This window comes from Humulus lupulus, chromosome 9, assembly GCF_963169125.1.
Source record: "Humulus lupulus chromosome 9, drHumLupu1.1, whole genome shotgun sequence".
Lineage (NCBI taxonomy): Eukaryota > Viridiplantae > Streptophyta > Magnoliopsida > Rosales > Cannabaceae > Humulus > Humulus lupulus.
The window spans coordinates 43,288,171-43,303,173 of record NC_084801.1 but is presented as its reverse complement, the minus strand read 5'-3'; the positions used below and the strand labels follow the sequence as shown (position 1 = coordinate 43,303,173).

General features: G+C 35.8%; 1 protein-coding gene across 5 annotated transcripts in view; it reads left to right on the top strand.

Moving 5' to 3' along the window:
* The window catches only part of LOC133799286 (probable LRR receptor-like serine/threonine-protein kinase At1g56140), a 55,828-nt gene that overhangs the window by 33,165 nt on the left and 7,660 nt on the right, over nt 1–15,003 (top strand). For 4 of the 5 annotated variants that reach the window (XM_062237298.1, XM_062237296.1, XM_062237301.1 and 1 more), the window contains 7 exons: nt 6,653–6,715; nt 6,909–6,953; nt 7,123–7,184; nt 7,657–8,039; nt 8,173–8,368; nt 8,465–8,605; nt 8,991–9,109. In XM_062237298.1, coding sequence (XP_062093282.1) covers nt 6,653–6,715; nt 6,909–6,953; nt 7,123–7,184; nt 7,657–8,039; nt 8,173–8,368; nt 8,465–8,605; nt 8,991–9,109 — 1,009 coding nt within the window. The remainder of the gene's footprint in view (nt 1–6,652; nt 6,716–6,908; nt 6,954–7,122; nt 7,185–7,656; nt 8,040–8,172; nt 8,369–8,464; nt 8,606–8,990; nt 9,110–15,003) is intronic. The other variant, XM_062237297.1, reaches the window with a different exon arrangement.

Below are 15,003 nucleotides of genomic sequence, written 5' to 3'. Positions count from 1 at the left end.
TGTCTCTTTGTTTTCCAATATTTAGTGGAATTCTTAAGATTTCTATCATTTTATCTTCTGTCTTTTAGAATGCCAACCACCTACTGTGTATATATTAGGTTGTAATTCATCTTTTTCTGAAGAAAATAATAAAATTCAGTATTCTTCTCTTCATTTTCTTCATAGTATCAGAGCTGATCTCTGAATTTTAATTCCTTTTCAAACTCTTCTCTTCCTAGCTGTGTTCTAATCATGACCAAATACGGCATGACTTCACAATCTATTTCCTCAGAAGTCACTTCTAGATCTGAGCCTAATCCTTCAACTCCTATTGTCCCTGATACTTCTTAACTAGTCACTAATCATAAACTTTGTGGCCATAATTTTTTGCAATGGTCACAATCTGTTTTCATGTATATCTGCGGCAGAGGAAAAGATGGGCATCTCACAGGAGAAATCTCTGCACCAGCAACTATAGATCCTAAACATCGGGTCTGGAAAACTGATGATCACTTGGTTATGTCATGTCTAATAAATTCCATGACCACGAAGGTTGGAGAAAATTTTCAACTCTATAGGACAACCAAGGAGATATGGGAGGCTGCACGAGAAACATATTCCAGCAATGAAAATTCCTTGGAGTTATTTGAGATTGAGACCAGATTGTATGATTTACAACAAGGAGACTTGAGTGTTACTCAATATATCAACACTCACACGTTGTTGGTTGCAGTTGAACATGTATGAGATTTATTCTTGGAAATGCCCTGATGATTCTGCCTTGTATAAAAAGATTATTGAACAAAAAAGGACCATCAAGTTTCTTATTGGCCTCAATAAAGACCTAGACGAAGTCAAGGGGCGAATCATGGGGGTTAAACCTCTTCCAACTATTCGAGAGGCCTTTGCTGAAGTTCGTAGAGAGGAGAGCAGAAAGTAACTGATGATGACAGCCAATCACACTACTCCCGCTGTCGAAGGGTCAGCCTTGTTCACTCACAGTTCATCCCAAAATAATAAGCCTAGGAAAGGACGACCATGGTCCGATCATTGTAAAAATCATGATCATGGAAAACCTGCAGATTGGAAGCCATCCAATGGATGATATGACAAGGAAAATCATGCAAATGTTGCTGCCACCACACTTCAGAATTTAGTCAGTTCACAAAGGAGCAAATTGAAGCACTGCATAAAATGTTTGGTCATGGTTCCAGCTTCAGAGAAGCAGCACAAACCTCTGTTGAGCAACCTACCAGCCTTCTAGCACATCAAGGTATTCTCTCCTATGCTCACATTGTCCAAAACAATGCACAAAAACCTTGGATAGTTGACTCAGGAGCCTCAGATCATATGAGTGGAGACATCGACATCTTCAAGAATTATAATCCATGTACCAACCATGTTGCAGTCCGAATAGCTGATGGTTCATTCTCACCACTAGCAGGAACCAAATCAGTCCAATTCATAAATGATTTTTACGTATATCTTGTTCTTTATGTTCCTAAATTAGAATGCAATCTAATTTCAATCAACAAACTTGTGACTTGAAATGTGTGACTAAATTTTATTCCAACTTTTGTGATTTTTAGGCAGTGGATTCACTGAAGGTGATTGGCAGTGCTGAGATGCATGGTGGCCTTTATTTGCTCAAACAAGCTAATCTCTTTGGTTGACAAGTTCACCCATCAAGTTGTGTTTCTGAGTTAGTTCAAATTCAGTCAATCTTGTTTCCAAGTCTGTTACAATTGAGAGTCAAGTCATGTTATGGCATTATGGCTTAGGTCATCCAAATTTTGCGTATATTGAAAAGTTGTTTCGGGATTTGTTTGTCAACAAAAAATCCAATTTTTATCAGTGTGAAATCTGTCAGCTTGCAAAACATACTAGACATGTATATTCTAGTTTGTAACCACGGTATTCCTCCGCCATAAGTGAGGGCTCTCAATATTGTTGAGAAGGGGTCGGTGTCTTAGGCCTATGTCTCTTTTAAAAAAAAAAAAAAAAATACAAGCCTTCACATCCTTTTTCTATGATTCACAGTGATATTTGGGGACCCTCACGAGTAAAATATATAAATGGGGCTTGATGGTTTGTGACATTCATAGATGATCATATAAGAACAACTTGAACATTGCTTATGAAAGAAAAATATGAAACAACCACCATTTTTCAATCCTTTCATTCCATGTTCTCCACTCAATTTCAAAGCAACATTCAAGTTCTTAAAGCAGATTATGCCAAGGATTATTTTAATTCCATTCTTGGTCTTATCTTTCCAAGCATGGAATCATTCACACAAGTTCTTGTGTTGATACACCTCAACAAAATGGCATTGCTGAGCGAAAGAATAGACATTTACTCGAGGTAGCTCGTGCCATTATGTTCTCCAATCAAGTGCCTAAACATTTTCTGGGGTAAGCCTACTCACAGCCACATATCTTATCAGTAGAATGCCTAGTCAAGTCCTAAAATTCCAAACACCTCGTCATGTTCTCATAAAAGCCTATCCACATATTCGCTCTTTTGTCCTCCGACTTATCATTAAAGGTTTTTTTATTGTTCTTCCTTTGTTCACATACACCAACAACGTCGCACCAAACTTGATCCCAAATCTCTCAAATGCATCTTCCTTGGTTACTCCTCTAATAAAAAATGATACAAGTGTTACTCTCCAATCACCAGGAAAGTATACAACACCATGGATGTCACATTTTTCGAGAACCAATCTTACTTTCTCAAATCCGAAATTCAGGGGGAGAACTTGAGGGAATATTATATTTGGGATCTTCTCAAAGACACTCAGGCCATTTTTCCTTTAGTCGCTCCACCTTCAACAGCCCCAAACACTTCCACTCAACCAACTCCTCTTGAGAAATCAAACTCCACCACTGAAACTATCCCTGCCAATGAAACAACCCCAATTGTCCCTACTCTACCTCAACGTGACACTAATAATCATGAACTTCGTGTCTATACCAGAAGGAGAAGACCAACCGAGCATGTAAAGGACAATGTGCAGCCCCGTGATTGTCGAGAACTGGAACCAAGTCTTCCTGCATCTGATGAACACAATGGTATGGATTCCTTATCTCATGATTCTCTTGTGCCATTAGTTGATGACTCAAATCAACCAATTGCACTCGGGAAAGGTGTCTGAAAGTGCATTGAGCATTGCTTATGGGAAGTTGTTACCATCTTACGGGGCTTTTGTATCCAATATTGATAGTGTGCAGATTCCTAATTCTATCCAAGAGGCTCTAAAGGTTCCAGCATGGAAACAAGCGGTTGAGGAAGAAATTCGAGTTCTAGAAAGTAATGACACATGGACCCTTACAACATTACCTCATGGAAAAAATCCTATAGGCTGCAAGTGGATATTCATGGCCAAATACGAAGTTGAAGGCAATGTCTAAAGATTCAAAGCCAGACTTGTAGCAAAGGGTTTCACGCATTCATATGGGATAGACTACTAGGAAACTTTTGCACCTGTTGCCAAGCTCAATAGTGTTCGAGTTCTCCTTTCTCTTGCAGTGAATCAAGATTGGCCTCTATACCAACTTGATGTTAGAAATGCATTTTTGAATGGGAACCTTGAAGAAGTCTACATGACTGTACCACCGGGCTTGGAAAATAGTTCAAACAATAGGTTGGTTTGTAAGTTAAAAAAATATTTATATGGCTTGAAACAATCCCCTCGTGCTTGGTTTGATAAGTTTGCCAAAATTGTGATTACAAATGGATACTATTAGTGTCAAGCTGACCATACACTGTTTGTTAAATCCAATTCTAGAGGCAAGATTGCTATTCTCATAGATGATATCAACTTGACTGGTGATGATTAAGAGGAAATTATAAAACTCAAAAAGATGCTTGCAACAGAGTTTGAAATCAAGGATCTTGGGACTCTCAGATATTTTCTTGGAATGGAGGTGGCTCTGTCTAAGACTGGAATTGTCATATCCCAAAGAAAGTACATCTTAGACTTGTTAAGCGAGACTGGTTTTCTTGGGTGTAAGCTTGCTGACACACCCATGGATCCCAACAAAAAGCTAAACAAAAATGAAGAAAGTAATCCAGTTGACAAGGGAAGATATTAGAGACTTGTGGGCAAACTAATCTGCCTATCACACACAAGACCGGATATTGCCTACTCAGTCAGTATAGTGAGCCAGCACATGAATAATCCGAGAGAAGATCATTTGGAAGCATTAAATAAAATTTTAAGATATTTGAAGATGGCTCCTGGACATGGTTTGCTCTTCAAAAGATCTGAATCCCGTGACGTTGGGATATACACGGATGCTAGCTGGGCAGGAGAGTTAACTGAGAGGAGGTCAACCACTGGTTACTGTTATACGTCTGGGGAAATCTCGTCACTTGGAGAAGCAAAAAGCAAGCTGTCATCTCCCAGAGTAGTGCAGAATCAGAATATCGTGGTCCTGCACTTGGAATATGTGAAGGAATTTGGCTTCAAAAACTATTAAGAGAGCTTAAGATTGAGACAAAGGACAAAGTCAAGATGTTTAGCGATAGTCAGGCAGCTATTAGCATAGCTAACAATCCTGTGCATCATGACATAACAAAACATATCGAGATTGATCGTCACTTAATCTCAGAGAAGGTCAACAATGGAATAGTGCAACTAAACTATGTTCCAACAAGACTTCAGATTGCTGAAATTCTCACCAAAGCTCTACCAAGGGTCAGCTTTGAAGAATTGAATTCCAAGCTTGGTTTGTATAATATATACAACCCAGCTTAAGGGGGAGTGTAGAAAGTTATTTATTGCCTTTAATTAGAATGCTTTTCAGTTTTCTTTTCTTTATTATTGTCTCTTTGTTTTCTTGTATTTAGTGGAATTCTTAGGATTTCTATCCTTTTATCTTCTGTCTTTTAGAATACCAACCACCTACTGTGTATATATATTAGGTTGTAATTCATCTTTTTATGAAGAAAATAAGAGAATACAGTATTCTTCTCTTCATTTTCTTCACTTCTTATATCTTACTATAAGAAATGTTAATTATTTATATAATGTTTGGAAAGTAGGATTGGATTTAAAAAAAAATTATTATGTGATTTTGTTATGAAGTTAAAGAGGGGAACTTGGGATGATTTTGTCCTATTCAATCCACATCTTCATGCATTTCAATAATAATAAAGAAAAATAAATTACAACTTCTATCCTACTTTTTTTTCCTCATAATTTACTATTGACAAATGATGGACTCATTTATTTTTCTATGTTTATTCTTTTGTATTTTGTAATCCAATCTTATACAATCCAATCCTACTTTCCAATCATGAGCTTAGGGAATAAAATTCTAGACATAAAAGGTACCTTCAAAGCAAAATGAAGAGTACAGAACAGAAATATATAATAAATGTGAGTTTAGCAGAAATTGTTGTTTTTTGTTAGATTTAACATTTTTTTTATTGTTTTGTAATATCATTAGTTTTAAAGACACCTAAATAAAGTAAATAAAAAAAAATTAAAAGTAATAAATGAGTCATAATAATTTCTCATCACATATTTTAAAATTTTATATTAAAGTATTTAAATTACTTTTATCAATTATGCTTTTAAAATTATAACTGAAAAATATTTATATGCTTAAGTTTATTCTTTCTTTTATTATTTATCTTTTGTTAATTATTTATTGTCATTCAATGTATTTTGTTTATCCAATCATATATTTAATAGTGAAATAAGACATAAATATATATTTTCTTATTTTTCCGTTTAGTTTTTTTAACGAGAAATTACTTATTTTATTTTCTCTAGTCATTAATTAATTAATATGTATTTATATATAACTTTTTGTTGGCTTTAAAATTTGATCAAATGAACTTCTAAATTTGTAGTTTTAATTTTTTTTATATATTTTATTATATTGAAGTTCATAGGTATTTTTTCTAAAAGAAAATTAGAAGAAAAGTATTTAATTTTAAAGCAACATTATACCATATCTTTATATATAAATTGTACCTAACAAATTATTGGTTTAATGGTTTTTTATATTTTTATTTTTTTAAAATAAAAATTATCTTATTTTTTATTTTTTTTAAAACTATAGACAATGATTTGATTTTTGTTTAATATGTTTATGTCATTCTTTTATAACATATGACACTGTTTATTTATTTAAAATTTATATGACGATTTAAACAAAATTAATACATTTTTTAAATAAAACTAAGTATATGTGTATTACATGTTGCTTTTACCTAGTATATAATAAATTTATGAAATTACTAAAATGTCTTTTATGCTTCATAATGACCAAATGTTAGGTAATAGCAGGGTACATGGTAGAAATTGTCTTTATCACTTTCATGTAGTTGCCAACTAAAAAATATTCTCATATCAAATCACTTGTGAATCTTTTAAGGGAAACTACCTTGGTAGCCTTCTCTCGTGAAATGTTCTTTTTACAAGAGTAATGATATGTGCACACACAAACATTACATACACTTATGTGGAAAATTACTTCAATCAATCATATTTATTTAAGATAGGTCCTACTAGGTAAAAGTGATTTGCCACATAGGTGTGTGTAATGTATCATTACTCTTTTTACAATAGACTATTGTAACTATAAGTTTTTTTTTTCTTTTCCATATTTAATGTCTTTCGATTTTTATGTTTGCTTACATTTTACAATGTATGCAGAGATTTGTCTTACAATTACTTATCAGGACGTTTGCCTCCATGGGTAACCTCAATATCACAACTGTATTCTCTCTCTCTCTCTCTCTCTCGTTTTTTATTTTACTGTCCACACATTGCTTCTCCCTATGCTTCATGGCATGTGAGTGGTTTGTGATGTCAAAAGATATACATCTATTTCCTCTAAAGTTTCTAGCTCTTTGCAGCAAAAGCAGGTATTAGCATAACTGAAAATATAATGAGAGTAAAATTTGTGCAGGAACTTAGTGGCCAACAACTTTATATTTGACAGCTCAAACAGATCGTGAGTATGACACAGACAGTGTTTCTGCCTTATTGATGGAATTTTTTAATTTCTTTCTAATAAGAACTAACTATTCTTTTAGTTTGGCATGCACATGATTTCTATAGGATTGATGTTTTATTTTCCCCCTTTCTTTATAATAAGCACTAATTATCCTTATTTTGTGCAGAGTTATTCCTGGACTAGATTGTCTGCAGAGGAATTTTCCATGCAATCGAGATATTCCACTTTGTAAATTACTGTCATCATTCAACTACTTGTTTAGCAATTTGATGCGTTATAATGTTACAGATATAGGCCCTGAGTCTCTGATATCATTTATTTAACTTTTTCAATACTTCATTGTGATAAAAACAAGCTATGCTAAAATTATTGGGGACTGTGATGAGTTTGATTAGAGTCTTTGGGTAATTATCCATTGTGAATCTTACACAATGATCTAACCCAGTTCCACAAGTGTTATGTTTTGCATAAGAGAACGACATGGCTCTATGTAATTGTACCAATAAGTGAAACACAACAAAATTTACACTTTAAAACGAGGTATTGCGTTGTCAAGCAACCAATTTATTGTTCCATACAAGTACCTGAAAAATTCTGAATTTTCTTGTTATACTTTTTATCCTTCATTCATGACAGTTATAAATATATATTAAAATTCTTTTCATTTTCTGACATGATAGTTGCATATTGAATCTTACAGATAATGACTTCTCAATCAAGTGTGGTGGACCAAAAGTGATTGGAAGAACTGGCTTAGTGTATGAGTCTGAGAACTTGGCTCTTGGCCCTGCAAAGTTTTATGTAAATGATGAGAGATGGGCAGTTAGCAAGGTGGGCTTGTTTGCTGACAAAACTGGTAAGCTAGATCTTGAAGGTACCAAGGCACAAGTCACAGGCAGCAATGAGAATCCAGAGCTTTTTCGTACTGCAAGGATGTCCCCAGGATCGCTAAGATACTATGGTCTCGGTCTTGAGAATGGGCCATACACTGTAACATTGCACTTTGCAGAAATCGGTTTTCCAAATCGAAACTCACAGACATGGGCAGGTCTAGCTAGGCGAGTATTTGACATATATATTCAGGTAATTGTAGAATAAAAGTGGAAATTATTCCAAGTTTTAATCAACTATTCTGAGTAGAGTTATTTTCAGTTAGTTTTATTGCATAAATATAAAGATTCTATGAATTATTGATTCCTCATCATCCTCTTTCCAGGGTACTCTTAAAAAAAAGGACTTTGACATAGCAAATGAGGCAGGTGGGGTTGAGAGAGCAATTGTAAAGACATACAATGTTACCGTGTCTGAGAACTATCTTGAAATTCATTTGTTCTGGGCTGGCAAGGGGACCTGCTGTATACCTGAGGAAGGTTACTATGGTCCATTAATAGCGGCAGTCCATGCTGCTTCGGGTAACTTATATTTCTATATTTGCACATTCGAAGTTAGATGGCTTAATTGTGCTTCGTTGCTTCTGGTTGCACGTGTGAATATATTTTCTTGCTCAGATGGGGGTCGACGATCAACTCAAGGAGAGAATAGAACAGGTTTAATTGCTGGTATAGCAGTTTCAGCGACAGTTGTGGTCTTTATATTGCTATTTTCAATACCATATATGAGGAGAAAATCACGCGATGACGATGATGAAGGTATGGGAATATATATGGGAACTATATTTGAAGTCCTGTTAATAAACAATAATTTCTACTTCTCTGAAATTTGTTTTGTTTCTGTTTCAATCAACCTTCATTGATGGTTGTGCAACTGGAATCCTGAATTAATCAGGTTCTGAGGCTATATTCGCAGCTTTTAGAATATTAACATTTCAAAAATTTAAATGATTCTTTAGCTTTTTGTTTGGGACTTGAAATAGCTTCCATAATAAAATTTTGAATGCCTTTTTCCAAAGCTACACATAACTGTGTAGTTTATCTGCTATTAATGCTATCACGTATGTAAATTGTCTTCAGTCAATCTCTCATTATATCCTTGTGGAACTTATATCTTACATTCTATTCTGGCTTGAATCTGCAGAACTTCTTGGAACAGGCCCACGTCCAGTTACTTTCAGTTATGCTGAATTAAGAGCTGCCACAAATGACTTCAGTTCTAGTAATAAGCTAGGAGAGGGAGGATTTGGTGAAGTTCACAAGGTAATCTTTACGCTTGTTGTTGCTTGCTAGGAATCTATACAACACATAGTTTCTTTCCATCAATTTTTTCTTTAATGAAGTGTTTATCCGCTTCAACATGCTTGGTTCTATCGTAATGGACTAGGTTGTGTGCTATGTTGATCGCTGACTTGTTGTCGCTTCACAACTTTAAAGGCTCTGTCAAAGGTTTGATCCAAATTAATTCACATACTCCTTGAGCTTGAGTTTTGAGTTCTGCTTCGGCACTACTTCAGGCTACCACTGGTTGCTTCTTGCTCCTCTAAGTAACCAAGTCCCCATACTTTAGTACAATATCCAGTTGTTGATCCCCTATCTTCAACTGACTCTGCCTAATCTGAATTTGTAAAGGCCTCAACACCTCTTTCCTCATTCTTTTTTAATAGAAATCTATTTCCTTGTGTTTTCTTCAAATAGCGTAAAATCTTGTACATCGGTTCCAAGTGTTCTTTGAATGGATTGTGCATCTACTGGCTAACCAAGCTCACGACAAATGCAATATCGAGCCTTGTGTGGGATAGGTAGATCGGTTTTCCTACTAACCACTGGTACCTTCCCTTGTCAACTGACTTCTTTTTTGTTTGTTTATACTTGCCTTTTGGTGCAACTGGTGTTGTCATAGGTTTACAACCATTTATTCTAGTTTCCTTGAGTAGATCTAGGACATATTTCCTTTGGGACACTACAAATCCTTGCTTTGTTCTTGCAACCTCCATTTCTAGAAAAAACTTCATTGGTCCAAGATCTTTTACCTCAAACTCTTGGGCTAGCAAGCCTTCAAGTCTTTCTTGGTCCATAATCATCACCTGTTAGTATCATGTTATCAACATAGACAATGAGGATAGTTATCTTACCTTTTTGTAAATGTTTGAAGAACAAGGTGTGATTTGATTAAGTTTGTTTGTATCCATACTGTTTTACCACCCAATTAAATCTTTCAAACCATGTCCATGGAGATTATTTTAAGCCATAGAGATATTTTTTCAAATGACAGAGATTCTCTTTTCCATATCTTTCTTCAAAGGCTCTCATGAACACTTCCTCTTCCAAATGCCCATTAAGGAAGGCTTTTTTGATGTCTAGTTGTTGTAGGGGCCAATTGAGATTTGCGGCAACTAATAGCTGATCCCTGATTGTGTTTAACTTGGCAACAGGTGCAAACTTCTTGTTGTAGTCCACTCCATATGTTTGAGTGAATTTATTTACAACTAGTCTTGCTCTGTATTGGTATATCGTTCCATCAAGCTTGTGTTTAACTGTAAATACCCACTTACACCCCACCACATGTTTATCTCTTGATCGATTGACTATTGTGCATGTGGTGTTGGTTTCTAGTGCCCCAATTTTCTTAGACTGCTTTCTTCCATTCTTTTTGTGAGAGAGCTTCAGTTTTATCCTTAGGAACTACAACTTGCTCGACTTCCAGTAGGACTTTATAATGTGAAGTTAGTATGCTATAGCAGACATATATGAACATTGGATGTAGAGTAAAGCTTTGAACTTCCTTTCCTTTTGGCAATAGGTAACTCAAACTCGGGTTCCACCGTACTAGAAGACTCAATGTTAGGAATATCATTATGTAAAATGGGATTGAGAGAATGATCACTTACATCAGGAATAGTCGGACTCGTGAGAAGTTGGAGCAGTAGTTGACTGTATTACCTGATGGTCTTTTTGTCCTCGAGAGTAAACTAAAAGTTCTTTGTTTTTGGGTTGAGATTGTTGCTCAAAGGTTCGTATGTCAAATAGAGAAAGAGATGAGGGATTAGTATGAGTAGTTTGATCAATTACAAGGATGGGCTTAGGTAGGCAAGTATCCCAACTAGAAACTTCACTCGCCGTCCCTCCCTAAAGTGAAATGTTGGGATAAAAAAGGCTGCTATTTGTTGGATGTAACATCTAAGGAGACATACATACGTTGAGTAGGAGGATGATAGCATTTATACCATTTTTTGGTAGAAGAGTAGCCAAAAAAAAAACACTTAAGAGCATGTGGATCAAATTTGGATCGATTTGGACCGAGAACATGGACATAAGAAATACAACTAAATGTTTTTAAGGGAAGATGAGAAACAAGTTGCATATGCAGATATGCTTTAAGAAGGATAGAGATTGGAGTGTGATATTTTAACACTCGAGAGAGCATTCAATGGATGAGGTAGACAGCAGTAAAGATAGCCTCAACCCAGAAATGCTTAGGAACAGAAGTTGTAAACATCAAGGCTCTAGCAATGTCCAATAAGTGTATTTTTGTGTCCAACAATCTGATTTTGTTGGGGTGTGTCTGCACATGAGTTCTTATGAATGATGCCATGAGGGAGAAGGTAATCACCCAAGATGGAATTAAAATATTCAGTTCCGTTATCTATGTGCAATACTTGAAGATTAGCATTGAAATGATTTTATCATGGAATAGAAATTTTTGAATGTCATGGCAGCATTAGGTTTATTTTTAAGAAGAAATACCCAACTAACCCGTGTATGATTATCAATAAAAGTGACACTATTTTGTATTTGTAACATTTGTTATTCTAGATGGTCCTCATAAATCACTGTGAATAAGAGTAAAAGTTTGAGTTGATTTGTAGGGTATAGAACGAAAAAATAGCACGTGTATGCTTAGCAATTTGGCAAATTTCACACTTATATAACCTCCAATTTTTATTTGGAAACAACTTAGGAAATAGATATTTTAAATATGAAAAACTAGAGTGGTCTAGCCTATAATGCCATTGCATAATATCATTGTTACTATAAAAAATACAGCCAGAAACATAAACTTATGTAATATAGCCCACTACATGCCTTTGCACTCCCAATCGTCTTCCCCGATGACATATCCTGAAAAGTACAACAAAGGGGCAAGAAAGAGACAAAATATTGCTGATCTTGAGTGATTTCATTAACAGAAAGTAGATTGCAAGATAGATTGGGGACATGAAGGACATCATAAAGGGTAACAGAAGGGAATAAATATAGACCCTTTACCATCCACAGAGAAGAGGGAACCATCAGCAATCTTAACTTTTTAAGTATCTGGACAGGGAGTGTATGTGGCATACTCATGGGACTGACCAGTCATGTGATTCAAGGCCCCTAGATCCACAATCCAGCCCGAGTTTTGAACATTGAAGGCAGCGAAGGTACCTGGATTTGAAGAGTATGATGGATCAGATGCAGCAACAGTAGTGGAGGTATTAAGCAAATGATGAAGTTGGGTGATCTAAGTTGGAGTGAATGGGAAAGACTCAGATGGAGCTGCAATCAAGGCCTAGCCTTTCGAAGGGGCATGAGTAGAGGAGCGAGGCTTCCAAGTGGGATTCAATGAGGTAGGATAGAGTAGCCATGAGGAAAGAGACGAAGGCTGAGAAATGCTTAGGTTTAGAGGGAAAGCTCTGATACCATGTGGAAAATTAGCCTCTAAATAGGCACTGTACATGTATAAACAAATCTGTAAATAGGCATTGCGCAGGTATAAACAAATCTAGTATTGAATACTGAAGAAGCAGAAAAAAAGTGACGAAGAAGACACTTGATAGTGATGTAAGGCTTGAATTTTATTCACTATGAAACTCTGTATAAATAGGCTGTACAAGAATCAAAAAACATAAAAATAGAATATACACAATTGCTGATAATTTTCTAATAAGGAAAAAATATACAACAAATCTTCCAGCTATTGATTCACACGATATGCTCCTGATTTCCTTAGCTGTCAATACTCCCCCTCAAGCTTGACTATAGATATTGACGAGTCCAAGCTTGTTTATAAGTTAATCAAATACTTTTTCAGATAATCCCTTGGTAAGAATATCTACACGTTGTTGATCAGTGTGTACATACTCAATTTTGATAACTCCGTCAATTTTTTCTTTAATAAAGTGACGGTCCACTTCCACGTGCTTTGTTCTATCATGATGGACTGGGTTGTGAGCAATACTGATAGTAGATTGGTTATCACAGTAGAGGTGAACTAGAGCTTCATACTTAATCTTTAATTCTTCCAGTAATCTTTTTAACCATATTGCCTCGCACACTCCATGAGCCATGGCTCTATATTCAGCTTCTGCACTGCTTTTAGCAACAACTGTCTATTTCTTACTTCGCCATGTTACCAAGTTGCCCCATAGTAAAGTACAGTATCTTGATGTAGATTTCCTGTTATCAATCGATCCAGCCCAGTCTGCAGCAGCGAATACTTCGACTTTTCTTTCAAGACTTTTTCGAAAAATAACCCCTTGCTTGGAATTTGCTTTAAATACCTCAAAACTCGATACACAACATTGAGGTGACCTTGTCGTGGGTCGTGCATATATTGACTTACTAGACTCACGGCAAAAGCAATGTTTGGTCTAGTATGTGAGAGATAAATGAGCTTTCCAACTAATTGTTGATATCTTCCTTTGTCGACTGGTTCTCCTTTAAGGAGACGATCTTTGTTTCCTAGTTCAATTTGAGTTTTGCTAGCCTTACAATCTAGCATTCCAGTTTCCTTTAGAAGATCAAGCGATATTTTCTTTGAGATACGAAAATGCCTCTTTTGCTCCTAGCAATCTCCATACCCAGAAAGTATCTCAGTGTCCCAAGGTCTTTGACTTCGAATTCTTTTGCTAATAATTCTTTGATCAAATTCATCTCCTTGGTATCGTTGCCAGTGACTATTATATCAACATATACAATTAGGATATTTATCTCTTCTTTTCCTGAGTGTTTAATAAACAGAGTGTGGTCTGTCTGACCCTGTATGTAGCCAAGACCCTTGACTACCTGTGAAAAACGATTGAACCAAGCCCGAGGAGATTGTTTCAGGCCATAGAGAAATTTGTTGAGTTTACAGACAATCTTGGGAGTTTTTTCTTCAAATCTAGGAGGTTGAACCATGTAGACTTCCTCTTCTAGCTCACCATTTAAGAACGCATTTTTTACATTTAGTTGATGTAACTCCCAATCCAGGTTGGCTGCTAATGACAGTAAGACTTTGATAGTGTTGAGCTTTGCAACAGGAGCGAAGATTTCAATGTAGTCAATTCCATAGGTTTGTGTAAACTCCTTTACAACTATCCGTGCTTTGTGTCTTTCAATAGTTCCATCTGCATTATACTTGACTGTGAAAACCCATTTGCATCCTACCGCTCTTTTGTCAAGTGGTAGTTCCACTAATTCCCAAGTCTAAGTTTTTTTAAGAGCTCTCATCTCTTCTTTGACAGCTATTCTCCATTCAGGAATTTCAAGTGCTTCATCAATACTCCTAGGAATAACAATGTCTGATAAGCTAGAAGTAAAATCTTTAAAAGGAGATGGCAATTTTGAATAAGAAATAAACATTGAGATAGGGTATTTAGAGCAAGACCGAGTTCCTTTTCTCAAAGATATAGGAATGTCTAGATCAGAATTAGTGTTTGAGAGAGGATTACCTGACACATCTAGCTCAATAGGATCTACCATCGGATTGGTCTCTTGACTGTGCTGAGGATTCATGATTTGGTTATTTCTTTGTCGTCTAGAATAAACACGCAACTCTTGTTGTTGATTTTGTGGATGTATATCTATTTCAACTGTTTCAACTTGCTTAGAAGATGACTCAGAAGATGGAGCAAGATTTTGATTGAAGTCTGGGAACTGTATAGATGAGTCGAGAGGAACCTCTAACCCCCACGACCATTGAGCTTCATTGTGAGTGTTCTCCCCCTAAAGCGAATTGAGAGAGAAGTATGGAGTATCTTCAAAGAATGTGACATCCCGGGAGACATAAGGTTTTTTTGTGAGAGGACAATGGCACCGATAGCCTTTCTGAGTGGGAGAATAACCAAGGAATATAGTTTTAACGGCTCTTGGGTCAAGTTTAGTATGGTCTCGAGAATGAACATGAACAAAAG